Here is a 16,764-nt window from a genome sequence, read left to right as displayed (position 1 = left end):
ACCCTGAAAATAAGCCCTAGTTAAAGTCCTTGTAAAATCATGTAATCTATGTTGTAAAAGGATAATATAATCTCCAGTGTGTGTCTTTATGTAACATTATTGTAGAAAATACCTTATTTACAGCGCCGCTGGGTGCTCATGTGATCCGCCGGAGCACCCCCCCCAGCGGCCTCTCCCTCTGCAGTGCTCGGAGCAGGGCTAACGTCAGTGGGGATCTCGGCCCCCCTCTGCAGTGCTCGGAGCAGGGCTAACATCATTGGGGATTTTTTCGGCCCCCCTCTGCAGTGCTTGGAGCAGGGAAGAAGCGCTCCGGTGGGTCATTTGAGTGCCCAGCGGTGCTATTAATAAGGTATTTTCTACAATGTTACATAAAGACACACACTGGACATTATGTAATCCATTTACATAGCGGATTAAATGATTTTACAAGTACTTTAGCTAGGGTTTATTTTGGGGATTACAGAGATGCTAACTCCATCCAGAGCTGACAGGGAGGAGGGAAGAAGGGATAAATAAGACATCCCCTGAAAATAAGCCCTAATGCATTTTTTGTAGCCACAATTAATATAAGACCCAGAGGGTGGCACAAACAGGAGGAGCAATGTGACATGGAGTCTTTTGTTCCCACCACAGGCTGACACCACCTAGGAGGAGCTATGTGACATGGACTTTGCCCCTCCCATTGCAGGGTGACCTGGCATCTGTTCCTCCAAGCATAGGGTGACACAGACAGGAGCAGCTTTGTAACATGCAGTCTGTCCCTCCCACCACAGGGTCACACCACCCAGGGGAAGCTATGTGACATGGAGTCTGTCCCTCCTACCACAGGGTCACACCACCCAGGGGAGGCTATGTGACATGGAGTCTGTCCCTCCTACGACAGGGTGACACCACCCAGGGGGAGCTATGTGACATGGAGTCTGTCCCTCCTACCACAGGGTCACACCACCCAGGGGGAGCTATGTGACATGGAGTCTGTCCCTCCTACAACGGGGTGACACAGACAGGGGGAGCTATGTGACATGGACTTTGCCCCTCCCATTACAGGGTGACCTGGCATCTGTTCCTCCAAGCACAGGGTGACACAGACAGGAGCAGCTTTGCAACGTGGAGTCTGTCCCTCCTATCACAGGGTCACACCACCCAGGGGGAGCGATGTGACATGGAGTCTGTCTCTGCTATAACAGGGTGACACAGACAGGGAAGGCTATGTGACATGAAGTCTGTCATTGTGACACGGCTTGGTATCACATGAGTGTTAGGAAGTATATGATGCTGGTGGGTTTATTCTTTATGGCTGACTGTTTCTTGTTGTGTCTAGCTGTTGCATGAAGAATTGGCCCTACAGTGGGTGGTGAGCGCCAGTCCAGTGCGAGAAGCGGCTCTGAGTCAAGCTTGGTTCTTCTTCCAGCTCATGGTAAGTGGAGGGATAATAGGAGAACACAAGGGGCAAACCAAGAGAGTGTCTGCCATGTATGTGATGGACAGAAGGAGGTGAATTTGTCTTTGTGTAATGTGGTTCCTCATACAAACTTAGCCTTACCACAAACCTGATCAAAACACGTCAGAGCTTTTGTAAAGGAGAAGTACAGCCAAAGCTCGTTTGGCTGTACTTCTCCTGTGGATCACAGGAGTTTAGTTAGTTCTGCACATCTATGAACCATTTTCAGCAGACAGCGGGCTGAAGTCACTGTTCCAGGCTTGCGAAAGATTGCGACCATATGGTCGGGAAATTCTGAGCTGGCCTCTCCTGCCCCCTCCACAGCCCAGCAATTCAGTGCAGGAGGGGACAGAGCAGACAGCGGTGACTGACGGTCATCAGCTCTCTGATCAGTGGTGTTTGATCGCTCGGTTCTCGGTGTTAGAGCCAGCAGAGGACATCCACCTAGGTAAATATGATTCTGAAATCAAACAAATTCCCATACTTCTCTTTTAGCCTGGGTTCACACTGATGCGAATTTACAGCGGGTTTGATGCGTTTAGGAACACACAGATTCGCAGGTCATGTAAAAAGCATAGTATTACATGGCTTTGGTTCACTTCAATACATTGCACACACAGCCATTAAAGCGGAGGTCCACCCTAAAGTGGACCTTCCGCTCATCGGAACCCTCCCCCCCTCCGGTGCCACAATCGGCACCTTTCAGGGGGGAGGGGGGTGCAGTTACCTGGATTATCCACTTCCGGGACAGCTCTCTGCGGAAAGGGGCGTAACTTACGCCCCTTTCCGCAAGTGCCCGCCCCTTCCCGCAAGTGCCCTGCTGCCTGCTGGGAAACACACAGCTCCCAGAGGCAGCGGGGAGCGTCCTTATTGCGCAGCGCAATTCGCGCATGCGCAGTAGGGAACCGGGAAATGAAGCCGAAAGGCTCCATTTCCTGATTCCCATACCCAAGATGGCGGCGGCAGGACCCGACAGACGACCTAGCGATCGGCTTCGGGTGCCGACATCGCGGGTGCGCTGGACAGGTAAGTGTCACTATTTTAAAAGTCAGCAGCTGCAGTATTTGTAGCTTCTGGCTTTAAAAAAAAAAAAAAAAAAAAAAACACGGAGTCCCGGTGGACTCCCGCTTTAATGTCTAAACTGCTGGAAACAAAAGTAAGTACACCCCTAAGTGAAAATATGTCAATATTTTGTGTAGTCACCATTATTTTCCAGCACTGCCTTAATCCTCTCGGGCATGGAGTTCACCAGATCTTCACAAGTTTCCACTGGGGTCTTCTTCCACTCCTCCATGATGACATCACAGAGCTGATGGATGTTGGAGACCTTGCGCTCCTCCACCTTCCATTTGAGGATGCCCCACAGATGCTCAATAGGGTTTAGGTCTGGAGACATGCTTGGCCAGTACATCACCTTTACCCTCAGCTTCTTTAGCAAGGCAGTGGTCATCTTGGAGGTGTGTTTGGGTTCACTATCATGTTGGAATACTGCCCTGAAGCCCAGTCTCAGGAGGGAGGGGATCATGCTCTGTTTCAGTATGTCACAGTACATGTTGGCATTCATGGTTCCCTCAATGAACTGTAGCTCCCCAGTGGTGGCAGCACTCATGCAGCCCCAGACCATGACACTCCCACCACCATGCTTGACTGTAGGCAAGACACACTTGTCTTTGTACTCATCACCTGGTTGCCGCCACACACGTTTGACACCATCTGAACCAAGTACATTTATCTTGGTCTCATCAGACCACAGGACATGGTTCCAGTAATCCATGTCCTTAGTCTGCTTGTCTTCAGCAAACTGTTTGTGGGCTTTCTTGTGCATCATCTTTAGAAGAGGCTTCTTTCTGGACGACAGCCATGCAGACCAATTTGGTGCAGTGTGCGGAGTGTGGTCTGAGCACTGACAGGCTGACCCCCAACCCCTTCAACCTCTGTAGCAATGCTGGCAGCCCTCATACGTCTATTTCCCACAGACAACCTTTGGGTATGACACGTGCACTCAACTTCTTTGGTCAACCATGGCGAGGCCTGTTCTTAGTGGAACCTGTCCTGTTAAATAGCCGTATGGTCTTGGCCACCATGCTGCAGCTTAGTTTCAGGGTCTTGGCAATCTTCTTATAACCTAGGCCATCTTTATGTAAAGCAACAATACTTTTTTCCAGACTCTCAGAGAGTTCTTTTGCATGAGCCCTTTCACAATGTGCCGCCTAGGGCATCAGCGGTAAAGCTGCGCTATTTTTAGCACCGCTTTACCATCATTTTAGTGACGCTATTCGGCTGCTAGCAGGGTGGTTTTAACCTCATACTAGCAGCCGAAAAGGGGTTAGATCCACACGCAAAACACGACCGAAGCGGCGTTTTGCCAGCGATATAGTAGCGCTGCCCCATTGATTTCAATGGGGAGGAGCGGTGAGTTCACCGCTCCAAAGAAGCTGCTGGCAGGACTTTTTATGACACCCTGCCAGTGCACTGCTCCAGTGTGAAAGCCCGAAGGAGTGAATGGAGCAGCTGTTTTAGGGAGGTTTGCAGGTGCTATTTTTAACGATATAGCGCCTGCAAAACGCCTCTAGTGTGAAAGGGGTCTAAGAGTGATCGCACCAAATTTAACACTCCTGCTCCCCATCCACACCTGACACCTGGGAGGGAAAATTACTAATTGGGTCCAATTTGGACATTTTCACTTAGGGGTGTACTCACGTTTGTTGCCAGCAGTTTAGACATTAATGGCTGTGTGTTGAGTTATTTTGAGGGGACAGCAAATTGGCACTGTTATACAAGCTGTACACTCACTACTTTACATTGTAGCAAAGTGTAATTTCTTTAGTGTTGTCACATGAAAAGATAGAATAAAAGAATTTCAAAAATGTGAGGGGTGTACTTACTTTTGTGAGATACTGTGTATGTACCAGATTAATTCAGCATGTTTGTTTTCCCCATCCTCAGACGAAGAGCATGTCTCTGCACCTCCATAACTCCGAGCGACTAGACGCACCCAGAAAGCAACGTTTCCCAGAGAGATTCGTTGATGATATATCTGCCCTCGTGTGCAATGTCTGTACGGAGATCGCCAGCCGATACCTCAAGGTTCTAAACATTCCAATCATTGTTTTTTTTTTCCTCTCTCTCTCTCTCTTTTCCCCTTTCCTTAGTATATATTTGCACATAACTTTTTTTTAGTTTCATTAAGTTTTCATGAAAAGTTTTCTAAACAATACAAACATAGGATCAATTCAGAGGTATGTAATATTGTGCAATAAACAAAGGCAAGATCTGGGTGCATACATGGTGCTGTATATTGTCGATATACAAGCCGGATGATCCTGTAAGGCAAAATAAGATAGACCAGTCATTGTATAGCACCGGATTAGGTGAGAATTCCATATTTAAGGTTTTTAAGCAGCCAGCCATTTACAAGAGCATTGGATTTCTCACACCTATTAAACATATAGATGGGAGGGGGAGTCATAGAAGGGAGGGGGGTCCCGAACCTGATAATCATGCAACTCATTTAATTGCTGGATAGTGAGAGCGCCATATTGGGATCCAAGAAGTGAGCTCCCCAACCTTGTATAGGGCAAAATTGGCAACAATCTGGCCCATAGGAATTGTGATGGCCTCTACTAGAAGGACTCCAGTCATTTCCCAGGCCTTGTTAATCATGTGTAACTATATATATATACGTCTTTCTCCCTGGACAGGATGCTGAGCTGGCTGAACGCCTGAACTGCAGTCTTGCTTTCTTCCTCAATGATCTTTTATCCATGGTGGATCGCGGCTTTGTGTTTGCCCTCATACGCTCATATTATAAACAGGTAAATACATAGTACAATCAATGGCATTTGTCATATTAATTGATCTTTTACTATTAAAGAGTTTTTTAACAGTTACATAGTAGATGAGGTAAAAAAAAAGACACAAGTCCATCAAGTCCAATCTATGTGTGTGATTATATGTCAGTATTACATTGTATATCCCTGTATATTGTGGTCGTTCAGGTTCTTATCTAATAGTTTCTTGAAACTATTGATATTCCCCACTGAGACCACCACCTGTGGAAGGGAATTCCACATCCTTGCCGCTCTTACAGTAAAGAACCCTCTACCTAGTTTAAGGTTAAACCTCTTTTCTTCTAATTTTAATGAGTGGCCACGCCTCTTGTTAAACTTACTTCCGCAAAAATTTTTTATCCCTATTGTGGGGTCACCAGTACGTTATTTGTATATTCAAATCATATCCCCTCTCAAGCGTCTGTCCTCCAGAGAGAATACATTCAGTGCTCACAACCTTTCCTCATAACTAATATCCTCCAGACCCTTTATTAGCTTTGTTGCCCTTCTTTGTACTCGCTCCTTTTCCAGTACATCCTTCCTGAGGACTGGTGCCCAGAACTGGACAGCATACTCCAGGTGCGGCCAGACCAGAGTCTTGTAGAGCGGGAGAATTATCGTTTTATTTCTGGAATTAATCCCCTTTTTTGATGCATGCCAATATTCTGTTTGCTTTGTTAGCAGCAGCTTGGCATTACATGCCATTGCCATTGCTGAGCCCTTCATCTACTAGGACCCCCAGGTCCTTTTTCATCCTAGATTCCTCCAGAGGTTCTCCGCCCAGTGTATAGATTGCATTCATATTTTTGCCACCCAAATGCATTATTTTACATTTTTCTACATTGAACCTCATTTTCCATGTAGTTGCCCACCCCATTAATAGAACTTCTTAGAAATGTATCCCTCTCTAAAAACTATACATATTTTAAATTGTTCAGCTCACTGTGTATGTGTGTATGTTTGTATGTAAATATTCTCCAAAACTGGTTTAGAGGCCCTCACGGGTCTTGCAGAGGAAGCAGCAGTGTTTTTATTGTCAAAGTTTTTCAGTGAAGCTCAGTTTTAACCGCTTGAGCCCCGGAAGATTTTACTCCCTTCCAGACCAGAGCACATTTTGCGATTCGGCACTGCATCGCTTTTTAACTGACAATTGCGCGGTTGTTCGACGTGGCTCCCAAACAAAATTGACATACTTTTTTTTCCCATAAATAGAGCTTTCTTTTGGTGGTATTTGATCCCCCCTGCGGTTTTGATTTTTTGCGCTATAAACAAAAAAAGAACGACAATTTTGGAAAAAAAATATATATATATAAAAAAAACTGGTTTTTCCTCAGTTTAGGCCGATACGTATTCTTCTACATATTTTTGTTAAAAAAAAAAAAACTCAATAAGCATTTGGTTTGCACAAAGTTATAGCGTTTAAAAAATAGGGGATAGTTTTATGACATTTTTATTAATCATTTTTTTTTTTACTAGTAATGGCGGCGATCAGCGATTTTTTATCGTGACGGACACATCGGACATTTTTGACACATTTTTGGGACCACTGTCATTTATACAGCAATCATTGCTATACAAATGCACTGATTCCTATGTAAAATGACAGTGGCAGTGAAGGGGTTAACCACTAGAAGGCAGTGTAAGGGTTAAGTGTATCCTGGGGCGTGTTTCTAACTGGGGGGCGTGGCTACATGGTACACGTCACTGATCTCTGCTCCCAATCTCAGGGAGCAGAGATCAGTGACAGTGTCACTAGGCAGAACGGGGAGATGCTTGTTTGCATTAGCATCTCCCCATTCTTTCTCCTTGTGAGGCGCTTCAGAGTATCTCCGCGGTGATCGAGTTTCGCGGGACCCACGACCCGACTCTCGGAGGTCCCGGCCGACACGCGCGCACGATGACATGGCGGCAAATTTAAAGGGACGTACCTGTGTGCCATTCTGCCAACGTACATCGGTGTGTGCCGGTCAGGAACCGGTTAACCTATAAACAAACATTTGGAGGAAAACATATTTTTTTATACTTACCCTAAATCCTCTGCTGTTGCTATGTAGTCCTTGTAATCTGCCACTTCCTGGTCCGCAGAGCTCATCGTTACTTCCTCCCTCACCTGTGCTCATCATTTCCCAGGAGTCTGTGGGCAGTACTGTGCTCAAAAATTGCTCCGGCCGCCTGTGAATTGTGCATGCACGAGCTTGAGAGGTGCATGCTGGTTACCCATCATGCATCTCTCCAAAGCTATTCCAGGAAGCGATCTCGATTGGGCTTCACATGCCCACAATCATGGTGGAAATGGCCACAAATGGAGGTATGAAATATTACAGTAAGAAATTTATATTTTTGATAAATCAATGATGTGAATTGTATACTCGTTTTTGAATTACATTATGCTAGGATCCAAAAAAAAACAAAAAAAAAAAAACGTTTTCGCCGGGACTCCGCTTTAAGCCGGAAATTGATTTCTCCTTTAAAAGCATAATTTTTAAACATATTTTTATGCATTATGTATGACACCACCTATGTCTTCTGTTTTACAGATAAACAATAAATTATCAAAGGCCCAGAACCCGAATGTGCTAATCTCTCTGCGTATGGATTTTATCCGCATCGTCTGCTCGCATGAACACTATGTCCCCTTAAACCTGCCCTGCAGCCGTCTGTCACCCCCCAATTCACCCTCGCCCTCCATCTCTTCCACCACATCTCAGGTACTATGGTGCTAACTTAAACAGAACAACAGTCAGAATAAATGTATTCTTGTTGGAGGAGGGGCAGGGGGTCCTGGGCCCTCCTTTCATCAACAGCCAGGGAACTCGCTGAGAACTTTGCTAAAAGGCTAGCAGCTATTGTTAGTTGCCTAAATATGTTCTGCATTTTTTTCATATTGAGAATCCCCTAGTAGGCATGCCATGCAGTATTTCTGTGCTTTGCGCCATCTAGTGGTTTCTTCATTGGAAAATAAGAACTCAAAGATCCCTATGCCAGTGCCGTGGCTTTCTTTTAGACCAGGTGTCTCAAACTGGCGGCCCTCCAGCTGTTGCAAAACTGCAAGGCCCATCATGCCTCTGCCTGTGGGAGTCATGCTTGGAACTGTCAGTCTTGCAATGCCTCATGGGATTTGTAGTTTTGCAACAGCTGGAGAGCCGCCAGTTTGAGACCCCTGTTTTAGACCCTCTGCCTGTTGTAGCTATTCTAGAACTTGGGGAGATTTCTCCACTGGGGTCCTAAACAGAGATTTAAAATGGGGTCACAGTGGTCACAAATTTTCTTCTGATACTGAGGTGCCCATAGGTGCCCTCCACACACCGTAATAGCCTGTAATACTCCTTCATCACCAGGCCATTTTTTCAGCTTTTAGTGCTGTGATAGTTTGGCTGACAATTACTCTGTCATACAACGCTTTACCCTAATGAGTTTTATATCATTTTTTGAGACAGAGCAATCTTTTGGTGGTATTTAATAACCACTGGGGTTTTTTTTATTTTATTTCCTTTTACTATAAAAGAAAAAAATGGGCAAAAAAATTTTTTTTTCTGTTAAAATACAAATGTCAGAATACCATGGAAATCCCCAAATGTCCCTTTTTTTGGAAAACAGACAACCCAAGCTGAATTCATTGTTTGCCCAAATATTTTGGAAATGCAGAAATGTGCCGGTACTGAGGGCGATAACATGGAACCTGAGAATGGTGCACCAAATACATTAATGTACAGCTCATACACAGAGAAAAGAGCCAGTGAAGGGGTTAATGCACCGGTCACATATAGGGCAGGATGGAGAGGAAGGGTTATTGTTTAGTAAGGGATGGATAAGGAAGGGTTAATTTGCAGGTCACTAGGGAGTGGGAAAAGTATGTATGTGTAAAAGAGGAGAGTGGTTGGTGCAAGAAAGGGTTAAAAAAATATATATCATGAGTCATTGCAGCAGAATGAATGGATCAGCAGCTGAAGCTGCTGATCCATTCGTTCTGTGCCCATTTTTAAGTAGCCAATCTCTTGCAAGGAGGAGGGATCAGCATTGTAAATAGTATTATGTGATCGCTGTGATGACCAATCAGTGATCACATGGTATCCAACCCCTGGAATTGGCTGGGCACAGGGTCTCTCTATGTATTCAGCCCTTTAATGATGCCTGGGCACATAAAGGATCTCCTGGTGGATCGGTGGCCTGATGGCTAATTATCCAGTACTGGGTAAATGAATGGCCACCTATCTGCCATTGAAAAGCCTAATGTGGTACATAAGGGGTTAAAGAAGCCCTTTTTAGAACTTTACAAGGCCCAAGATGAGCATTTTGAGAGAATTAAATTCAAAGTAGCACAGAGACGAGAAGAGATCTTCCAACGGGGACACTTATTCAGGTGACGGCTGTCTTCACTGTATTTTTCTCACTTTGGAGTGATTCTCTTTCTCCTCCTGTGGTGTGTATCCAGAACAGGAAATGAAGAGAAGTCTTCCTATAGGGACACAAAAAAGAGAAAGAGGTTTCCCTTGGGTGGACTTTACAGGCACATAGTAGTTTATTTCGAATATACAAAGTATTTATAGTAGAAAAAAATATTTGTTATTAATGATTAAACATCGTCATTAAAAAGTGTACATATACAGATGAAACAATTTCTAATATTTTCACCATATTTGTAAACACACAGGACATACTTTTTGCATCCAACGCGTTTCGGAGTACAATTTTTCTCCTTCAGGGGTATTTGAAGAAGGAAAATGTATATAGTGTTTGATAGCAAGATGAATTTCAACATTTCATTATATAGCATTTAAAAGCAGAAGAGGTATATGGCAGTAAGAGCTGTGTCTTTAGAATTGCTATTTCAAGGCATATAGGCATCAAAAGAAACAGTATAGGACTGAGTACTATAAATGCTATCCCCGAGAGAAGAAAGGGGAACTTCTCTCACATTCTGCTGCAAGGGAGTGACCAAAAGGATATACTGGGGCGGAGGCGGAGAACCCTCAATATGGCCAATGCACACAGTCAAGGCAGAAGAGCCGCAACAAATGGCGGAAGTACCAGCAGCTTGAACACGGAGTTGTTGTAAAAGCCAGCCGCACGTCCCTACATCCAGCTCACTGCCCATAGGGACACAAACAGCAAACATTTGAATGGAAGCTTTTAAAAAATGGTTTTACATAAACTTTGTGTAGTAAGGACTGTGGGAAGCTGTATTAAGAATTCTTTGTAATGGTTCTTCTCTTTCTCTGTCCTTCAGAGCTCTATGCTTTCCAGTCCAGCCCAGGACAAGACCATCACTAATATGTTTGAGCTGTCAGTGCCGTTCAGACAGCAGCACTACCTGTCTGGCCTGATCCTGACTGAGCTCGCTCTGATACTGGAGCCTGATGTGGAAGGGTGAGTTCCAGTGTCCACTTACTGTCCTGTCTCTGATCTCATCCTAGGATGGTAGCATTACTGCTTGTGTATCAGTTGTTGCTGCCCACCATTATTAATATGGCTATCCTTATCTCATTTCTTATCTACCTGCTGCCGCACCTGAATGGTAGGACTACCAATCATTACAGTGACACAATTAGATTGAATGAAACATCACATAAGAGTAATATGAGCACTGCCATTGTTGAACTCTTCTAGTTGACTAGCTGCCATGATGACCTTTTGGCTTCAGTGCTCGAAGTCATTGACCTTAAACAAGTATTCAGATAAAACTACAAATTGGGAAAATTAGAAGTTCTTATTTCCGAATTTATTTGAATGACTGCCCCAGATCGGTTGTGAGAAAATATGGTGGTTGCCATTATTGCCTTAAAGAAGACATAAAGCCAGAGCTCGTTTGGCTGTACTTATACTGGATCACAAAAGTGCAGTTCGTTCTGCAGTCCTGTGACCCGTTTTCAGCTGACAGCGGGCTGAAGTCACAGAGCCAGTCCAGGCTCGGACAATAAAGTTGGCATCCGCCCACATGTCTGGACTGGCACCCGACTCAGGCTGGCAGAGAGCCACTGAGAGCTTGAGCCGGCCGCTCCCATCCCTACTACAGCCCAGCGCTCCAGTGAGCACGGTGGGGTGCAGAGCAGAGCCGGTGACTGACAGTGACCAGCTCTCTGCTCACGGAGCTGTGAGAACCCAGTGATCAGCAGTGTTTGATCGCTCAGTTCTCAGTGTTGGAGCCGGTGGGGGACAGATGCAGCATCCACCTAGATAAGTATGAATCTGCAAAAGTCTATACTTCTCTTTTAATGAAAATGTCTGTCTTTAATGCGTCGAGCCACTTACCCAAAACAGCTATTCAGATTAGTATTTCATTTTTTTCTGTGGCTCTTATGGTGAGCATGTATGAAACGTTGGGTCTCTGCTATGTCCGGCAAAACCTACTGTGGGTGCTGCTGGGTGAAAAGTATGTCCTAAATCTGTACAACCATGAGCAGAAAAAATATCCCAATTGGCGCACACCATGCCAGCCCATCTGTTCCGCAAGTGATATCCAAACAAGTAGACTCGCTGCTCCAGGTGAGGTTTTGAAAGCCTGATGGTCTGGACAGGTGCCCGCCTCGGCTCGCCTCCGCATATAATCAAAAGAAGAAATGCCCGCACTCTGTAATCAGAACATCCCAAAGTGTTGACAGAAAGCTGGTAGATGCATTTCACACACTCCAAGTGCGCTTAATCATTCCCACAAATGATAGCAACCTTAATCCAGCTCTGTCTAAGCCACACCCACTGACACGTTTCGCCACACACACAGGGCTTAGTCATGGAAGTTAGGGCAAAACGCATCAAGGCTATGGCTTAGACAGAGCTGGACTGAAGCTGCTATCACTTGCAGCACAGATGAAATTGCATGGTGCGCCATTTGGGATATTTTCTCTTATGGTGATCATACTTGTTTCAGGTCAGTGACTCGGTAAGTATTGCACAGGGAGGGTCATAACCGCTCAGCAACCAGCATTTTCATGTCTGCCACTGTAGTCCCAAATTTCTGATATGGCAGATGGATTTTTGTATATAAAATGGTAATTGAGGTCAGATTTATTTCAACCCAGGCAGCAAATGTAAGGATAATAAATAAGGAATGGCAGTCATATGCAGTGTTGTGCACGGTCATAATTAGACCAGGTTCTCACGTTTTAGACCACGCAGGGCCCTTAGTGGTAGTTTTTTTTATTACTTTCTCTCCCAATGACCACATGTCAAGTGTGATCATTGAGACAAGAAGCATCAGAAAATCTTCCCAGTAAAGGCCCAGACCACAGCACAAACCTGACAGGTTCCGGCCCTCCTCTTTCTATCAATCTAAAAGAATTGAATTAGAAGAATTAGGTGACTTCTGAAGGCAATTGGTTCCACTAGACTTTAGTTAGGGGTATCAGAGTAAAGGGGACTGAATACAAACACACACCACACTTTTCACATATTTATTTGTAAAAAAAAATTGAAAAACCATTTATCATTTTCCTTCCACTTCGCAATTATGTGCCACTTTGTGTTGGTTTATCGCATAAAATCCCAATAAAATACATTTGTGTTTTTTTTTGGTTGTAACATGACAAAATGTGGAAAATTTCAAGGGGTGTAAATACTTTTCAAGGCGCTGTAAATGAACTAGGTAGACCTATGTTCTCTTCCTCTCCACACAGGGTGTTTTTCCTGCAGAAGAAAGCCATCAGCACCCTGCACAACCTCCTCTGTAGCCATGACATGGACCCGCGCTACTCCGAGCCGGAGGTCAAGCAGAGAATTTCCCGTCTTTATCTCCCTCTGATTGGCATCGTCATGGAAACTCTCCCTCATCTGTACGACTTCACGGGTGAATATCCATTTAACACACTTTACTGATAAGCCAAGAGGCTGCGATCCAGAGACATGTGTCACCCACGGGGGGCTGCCAAGCCTTTGACAGATGGATTCCTGGAACCGAGAGTCTCAGCTCCTTCCAGCTTCCCTCACAGGCCCGATTTCACAGACAAATTGGAGCGGTTATGTTTAAAGGGAACATGGGATTTTTGCTGCTGAAGGTGGACTGTTTGAGCCATTTTATGGAAAATTGCAGATATTTTCAAGATGTTATAGTGGATTAAACAAAGTGACACTGCGCCTTCCAATTATCATTAAAAAATATTAAACATAACCCCTTAAGATAGTGTGATAAATTCAAACTTGGCAGGCGCTTGTAAATGTGCAATAAATTGCAATCAATCATAACTTTCCATATATAACGTATAAATAACGAAAACGTATTATTACCAAAATTCCACCAATGATCATCTATATAAGAAAGTGTCTATTTAAGACCCCTTTCACACTGGGGAGTTTTTCAGGCATTTTTCAAACGCTTTAGCGTTAAAAAAAAGCGCTTGTGAAGCGCTTGAAAGAAGCCTCATCTGCAATCCCAATGTGAAAGCCCAAGTGCTTTAAGTACCCTTTCACAATGTCAGCGCCCGAAAAACGCTCGTAAAGCACCGCTTAAACTAGCGTTTTTCGAGCGCTATTGCGGCGCTTTTAACCCCTGCTAGTGGCCAAATAAAGGGTTAAAAGCGCTCACAAAACGCTGCTGCCAAAAGTGTTTTTCAGGCGCTTCCCATTGATTTCAATGGGAAGGGGCACTTTAGGAGCGGTGTGTTCACCGCTCCAAAAGCGCTGCAAAGAAGCTGCTTGCAGGACTTTTTTTGACGCCCTGCCAGCGCAGCGCCTCAGTGTGAAAGCACTCGGGTTTTTAAATTGGGATTGCAGTAGCGGCTTCTTTCAGGCACTTTTTTTAACGCTAAAGCGTCTGAAAAACGCCCCAGTGTGAAAGGGATCTCAGTGTGAAAGAACTCGGGCTTTTACATTGGGATTGCAGTTGCGGCTTCTTTCAAGCGATTTACAGGCGCTTTTTTTTAACACTAAAGCGCCTGAAAAATGCCCCAGTGTGAAAAGGGTCTAACAGAGCTTAATAGTCTCCTGCTAAGAAGAAAAAAGGGGCAAAATCAATCCAATCTTGACTCTCCCTTAAACAAGGGTCTTCTACATGTAGACGTGTAGTTCTTATCAAACCAAGCAAAGTGAATCTCACCATCGTTCATTTATGCCAGGGATATGCAATTAGCAGACCTCCAGCTGTTTCAAAACTACAAGTGTCATGCTTGTGGCTGTCAGTGTCTTGCTATGCCTCATGGAACATGTAGTTCTGCAACAGCTGGAGGTCCGCTAATTGCATATCCCTGACTTATGCTCTCACCTCAGCTGTTGGACCCACCAGGTCATACAGTATATTGCTTTCCACTTAGGAAGGGGCTGCCTTTTAGCCACTTCAAATCTTCCTTTTTTCACTACTCCAAGATTATCAAATTAATTGGGTGTATGGCCTTTTAAGAGATCGTGTGTGTATCAATCAATAATAGGAATATTGGCTTTTATTACCAACAGGGGGGCTGTGGCTCCTGCATCACTTCCGGTTGTGGAAATCAGTCAGTTACCTGGCTCCACCCAACGCTTGTCGTCACGGCCACGTGACTTCCCCAAGAGCCAGTTTATTTAATTCGCTTTAATGTGGGAACACATTTTCACTGTATGCAGCCGTTTGCACATTAATAATAATTTTCTGAAGAGTTAGCTCGGAACAACACTTTTCTATAACATGTTATAGTGGATGTAGCCTTTGAGTCTTCAACTTTTTGTACAATCAGCCCTTGAATTTGTGGTAGTCCTTCATGCAGAATGATTCAAAGTTTAGTTCACCTTTTCAGAAAAAAATAAATGAAAAGGTGAACTAACAGCGTACACCTTGCAGACCCCGGGTACGTCCCACAAGAGCTGGAGTTTTGGACGTCATCTGACCCAGTCGTCTAGCCATTACAATTTGGCCTTTTGTCAAAGACGTTTATATCATTACACTTTCACATTTTTTCTGCTTTCAATACACCGGCTTCAGGGACAACTTGTTCACTTGCTGCCTAATATTTCCAATCAACGTTTATTTGCCATTGTAATGAGATAATAAATGTTATTCACTTTACCTGCAAGTGGTCATAATGTTATGGCTGATCGGTGTTTATATTCAGTATATTTATAGATATAACATATTTCCTGATTGCACAATAAATAACTTTTTTTTTTCTTTAAAACGTGTTCAGTGAACAGTATTGCCAACCAAAGTCTTTTTTGCAATGCATTTTTTGGGGGCCTTTCAGATGCCCTGCTGGCAGATGGGCTCACTTGTTATACTGTAATATGAGTGTTGTAGGGTTGCTGTGAGTACAATGACTAATAGTCCTGTCGTTTATTAGCAGAGCCACATGCCCAGAGGATGCGTCATGCCTCTTCTATGGCAGACGAAGTGGACTCAGACAGCGGCACCATCAGTCAGACCGTTGCCATGGCAATTGCTGGGTCTCCATTACCAACACCACAGAAGACAACAAATTTCCCTCTACCGTCAGCTGTAAGTGGACAGCCTATTCATAACCCTTACTGTTCTCTATGTTCCTTTTATTGCAATTTTATCTTCATATGTATGTTGAAATTTGTTTGTTACAGATTTGGGTAGATTAATCTTTCTCAACTAGGGTTCCTCCAGAGGTTTCTAGGGGTTTCCTTGTGCAATAAACAATCTCTGCCTTTTAGAATAATACCCACTGACACCAGTGATCTTTTTAGCTATATGTAGGGGGACATCCTTATTGACTACCAATGTAAGGAGAATTCTTCCCACTGATCACCATTGTAGGGAGCATTCTTTTCAATGACCAAAAGTGCAGGGAGCTTTCTTCCCACAGACCTCCAATATAAGGAGCATTTTTCCCACTGACCTCCAATGTAAGGAGAATCCTTCTCACTGATCACCAATGTAGGGAGCATTCTTCTAAATGACTACCAATGTAAGAAGAATTCTTCCCATTGATCACCTATGTAAGGAGCATTCTTCCCACTGACCACCAATGTAAGTAGCAATTATCCCACTGAGCACGAATGTAAGGAGCATTCTTCCCACTGATCACCAAGGTAAGGAGCAGTCTTCCCATTGTTCACCAATGTAAGGGGCATTCTTCCCACTGACCACCAATGTAGGGGCATTCTTCCCATTGATCACCAATGTAAGGAGAATTCTTCCCACTGACCACCAATGTAAGGAGCATTCTTCCCACTAAATTAAGGAGTATTCTTCCCACTGACCACCAATGTAAGGAGCATTCATCAACCTAATGTACTGTAATCTATAGTAATTATTAGCAGGGGTTCCTGAGACCATAAAGTTACTTTAAGGGTTCCTCCATATAAAAAAAAAAAGAAAAAAGTTGATACTCTGGTAGATGCTGGGCTACTAATCAGTCTTAAATTAAAGGCCAACCCCAGACAAAACTTGTTTTTTAACCTTGTATAGAGGGGGGCGGATTTGAATTGTGAGGTTTTCAATGCTCTGTTTGTCCCAGTGGAGATTAGCTGGCCTGTCACTTGGACAGGAACCGATCTTTCCCCATTGGGGACAAACACAGCAGTTAAATCCTGACAGACTGACAGTGACCAGCTCTCTGCTCATGGAGC

General features: G+C 44.2%; 1 protein-coding gene across 7 annotated transcripts in view; it reads left to right on the top strand.

Annotated features, from left to right (window-relative positions):
* The window catches only part of DOCK6 (dedicator of cytokinesis 6), a 245,972-nt gene that overhangs the window by 196,423 nt on the left and 32,785 nt on the right, over positions 1 to 16,764 (top strand). For 5 of the 7 annotated variants that reach the window (XM_077470301.1, XM_077470299.1, XM_077470298.1 and 2 more), the window contains 7 exons: positions 1,322 to 1,417; positions 4,388 to 4,528; positions 5,143 to 5,256; positions 7,809 to 7,979; positions 10,499 to 10,638; positions 12,882 to 13,051; positions 15,510 to 15,664. In XM_077470301.1, coding sequence (XP_077326427.1) covers positions 1,322 to 1,417; positions 4,388 to 4,528; positions 5,143 to 5,256; positions 7,809 to 7,979; positions 10,499 to 10,638; positions 12,882 to 13,051; positions 15,510 to 15,664 — 987 coding nt within the window. The remainder of the gene's footprint in view (positions 1 to 1,321; positions 1,418 to 4,387; positions 4,529 to 5,142; positions 5,257 to 7,808; positions 7,980 to 10,498; positions 10,639 to 12,881; positions 13,052 to 15,509; positions 15,665 to 16,764) is intronic. The other 2 variants (XM_077470300.1, XM_077470296.1) reach the window with 1 other exon arrangement.

The sequence above is a fragment of the Lithobates pipiens genome, unplaced genomic scaffold (genome assembly GCF_037356315.1).
Source record: "Lithobates pipiens isolate NorthernLeopardFrog02 unplaced genomic scaffold, aLitPip1_a1.2 Scaffold_8, whole genome shotgun sequence".
NCBI classification, from domain to species: domain Eukaryota; kingdom Metazoa; phylum Chordata; class Amphibia; order Anura; family Ranidae; genus Lithobates; species Lithobates pipiens.
The sequence above is the reverse complement of the archived record's forward strand: the minus strand, read 5'-3'. Positions and strand labels throughout refer to the sequence as shown.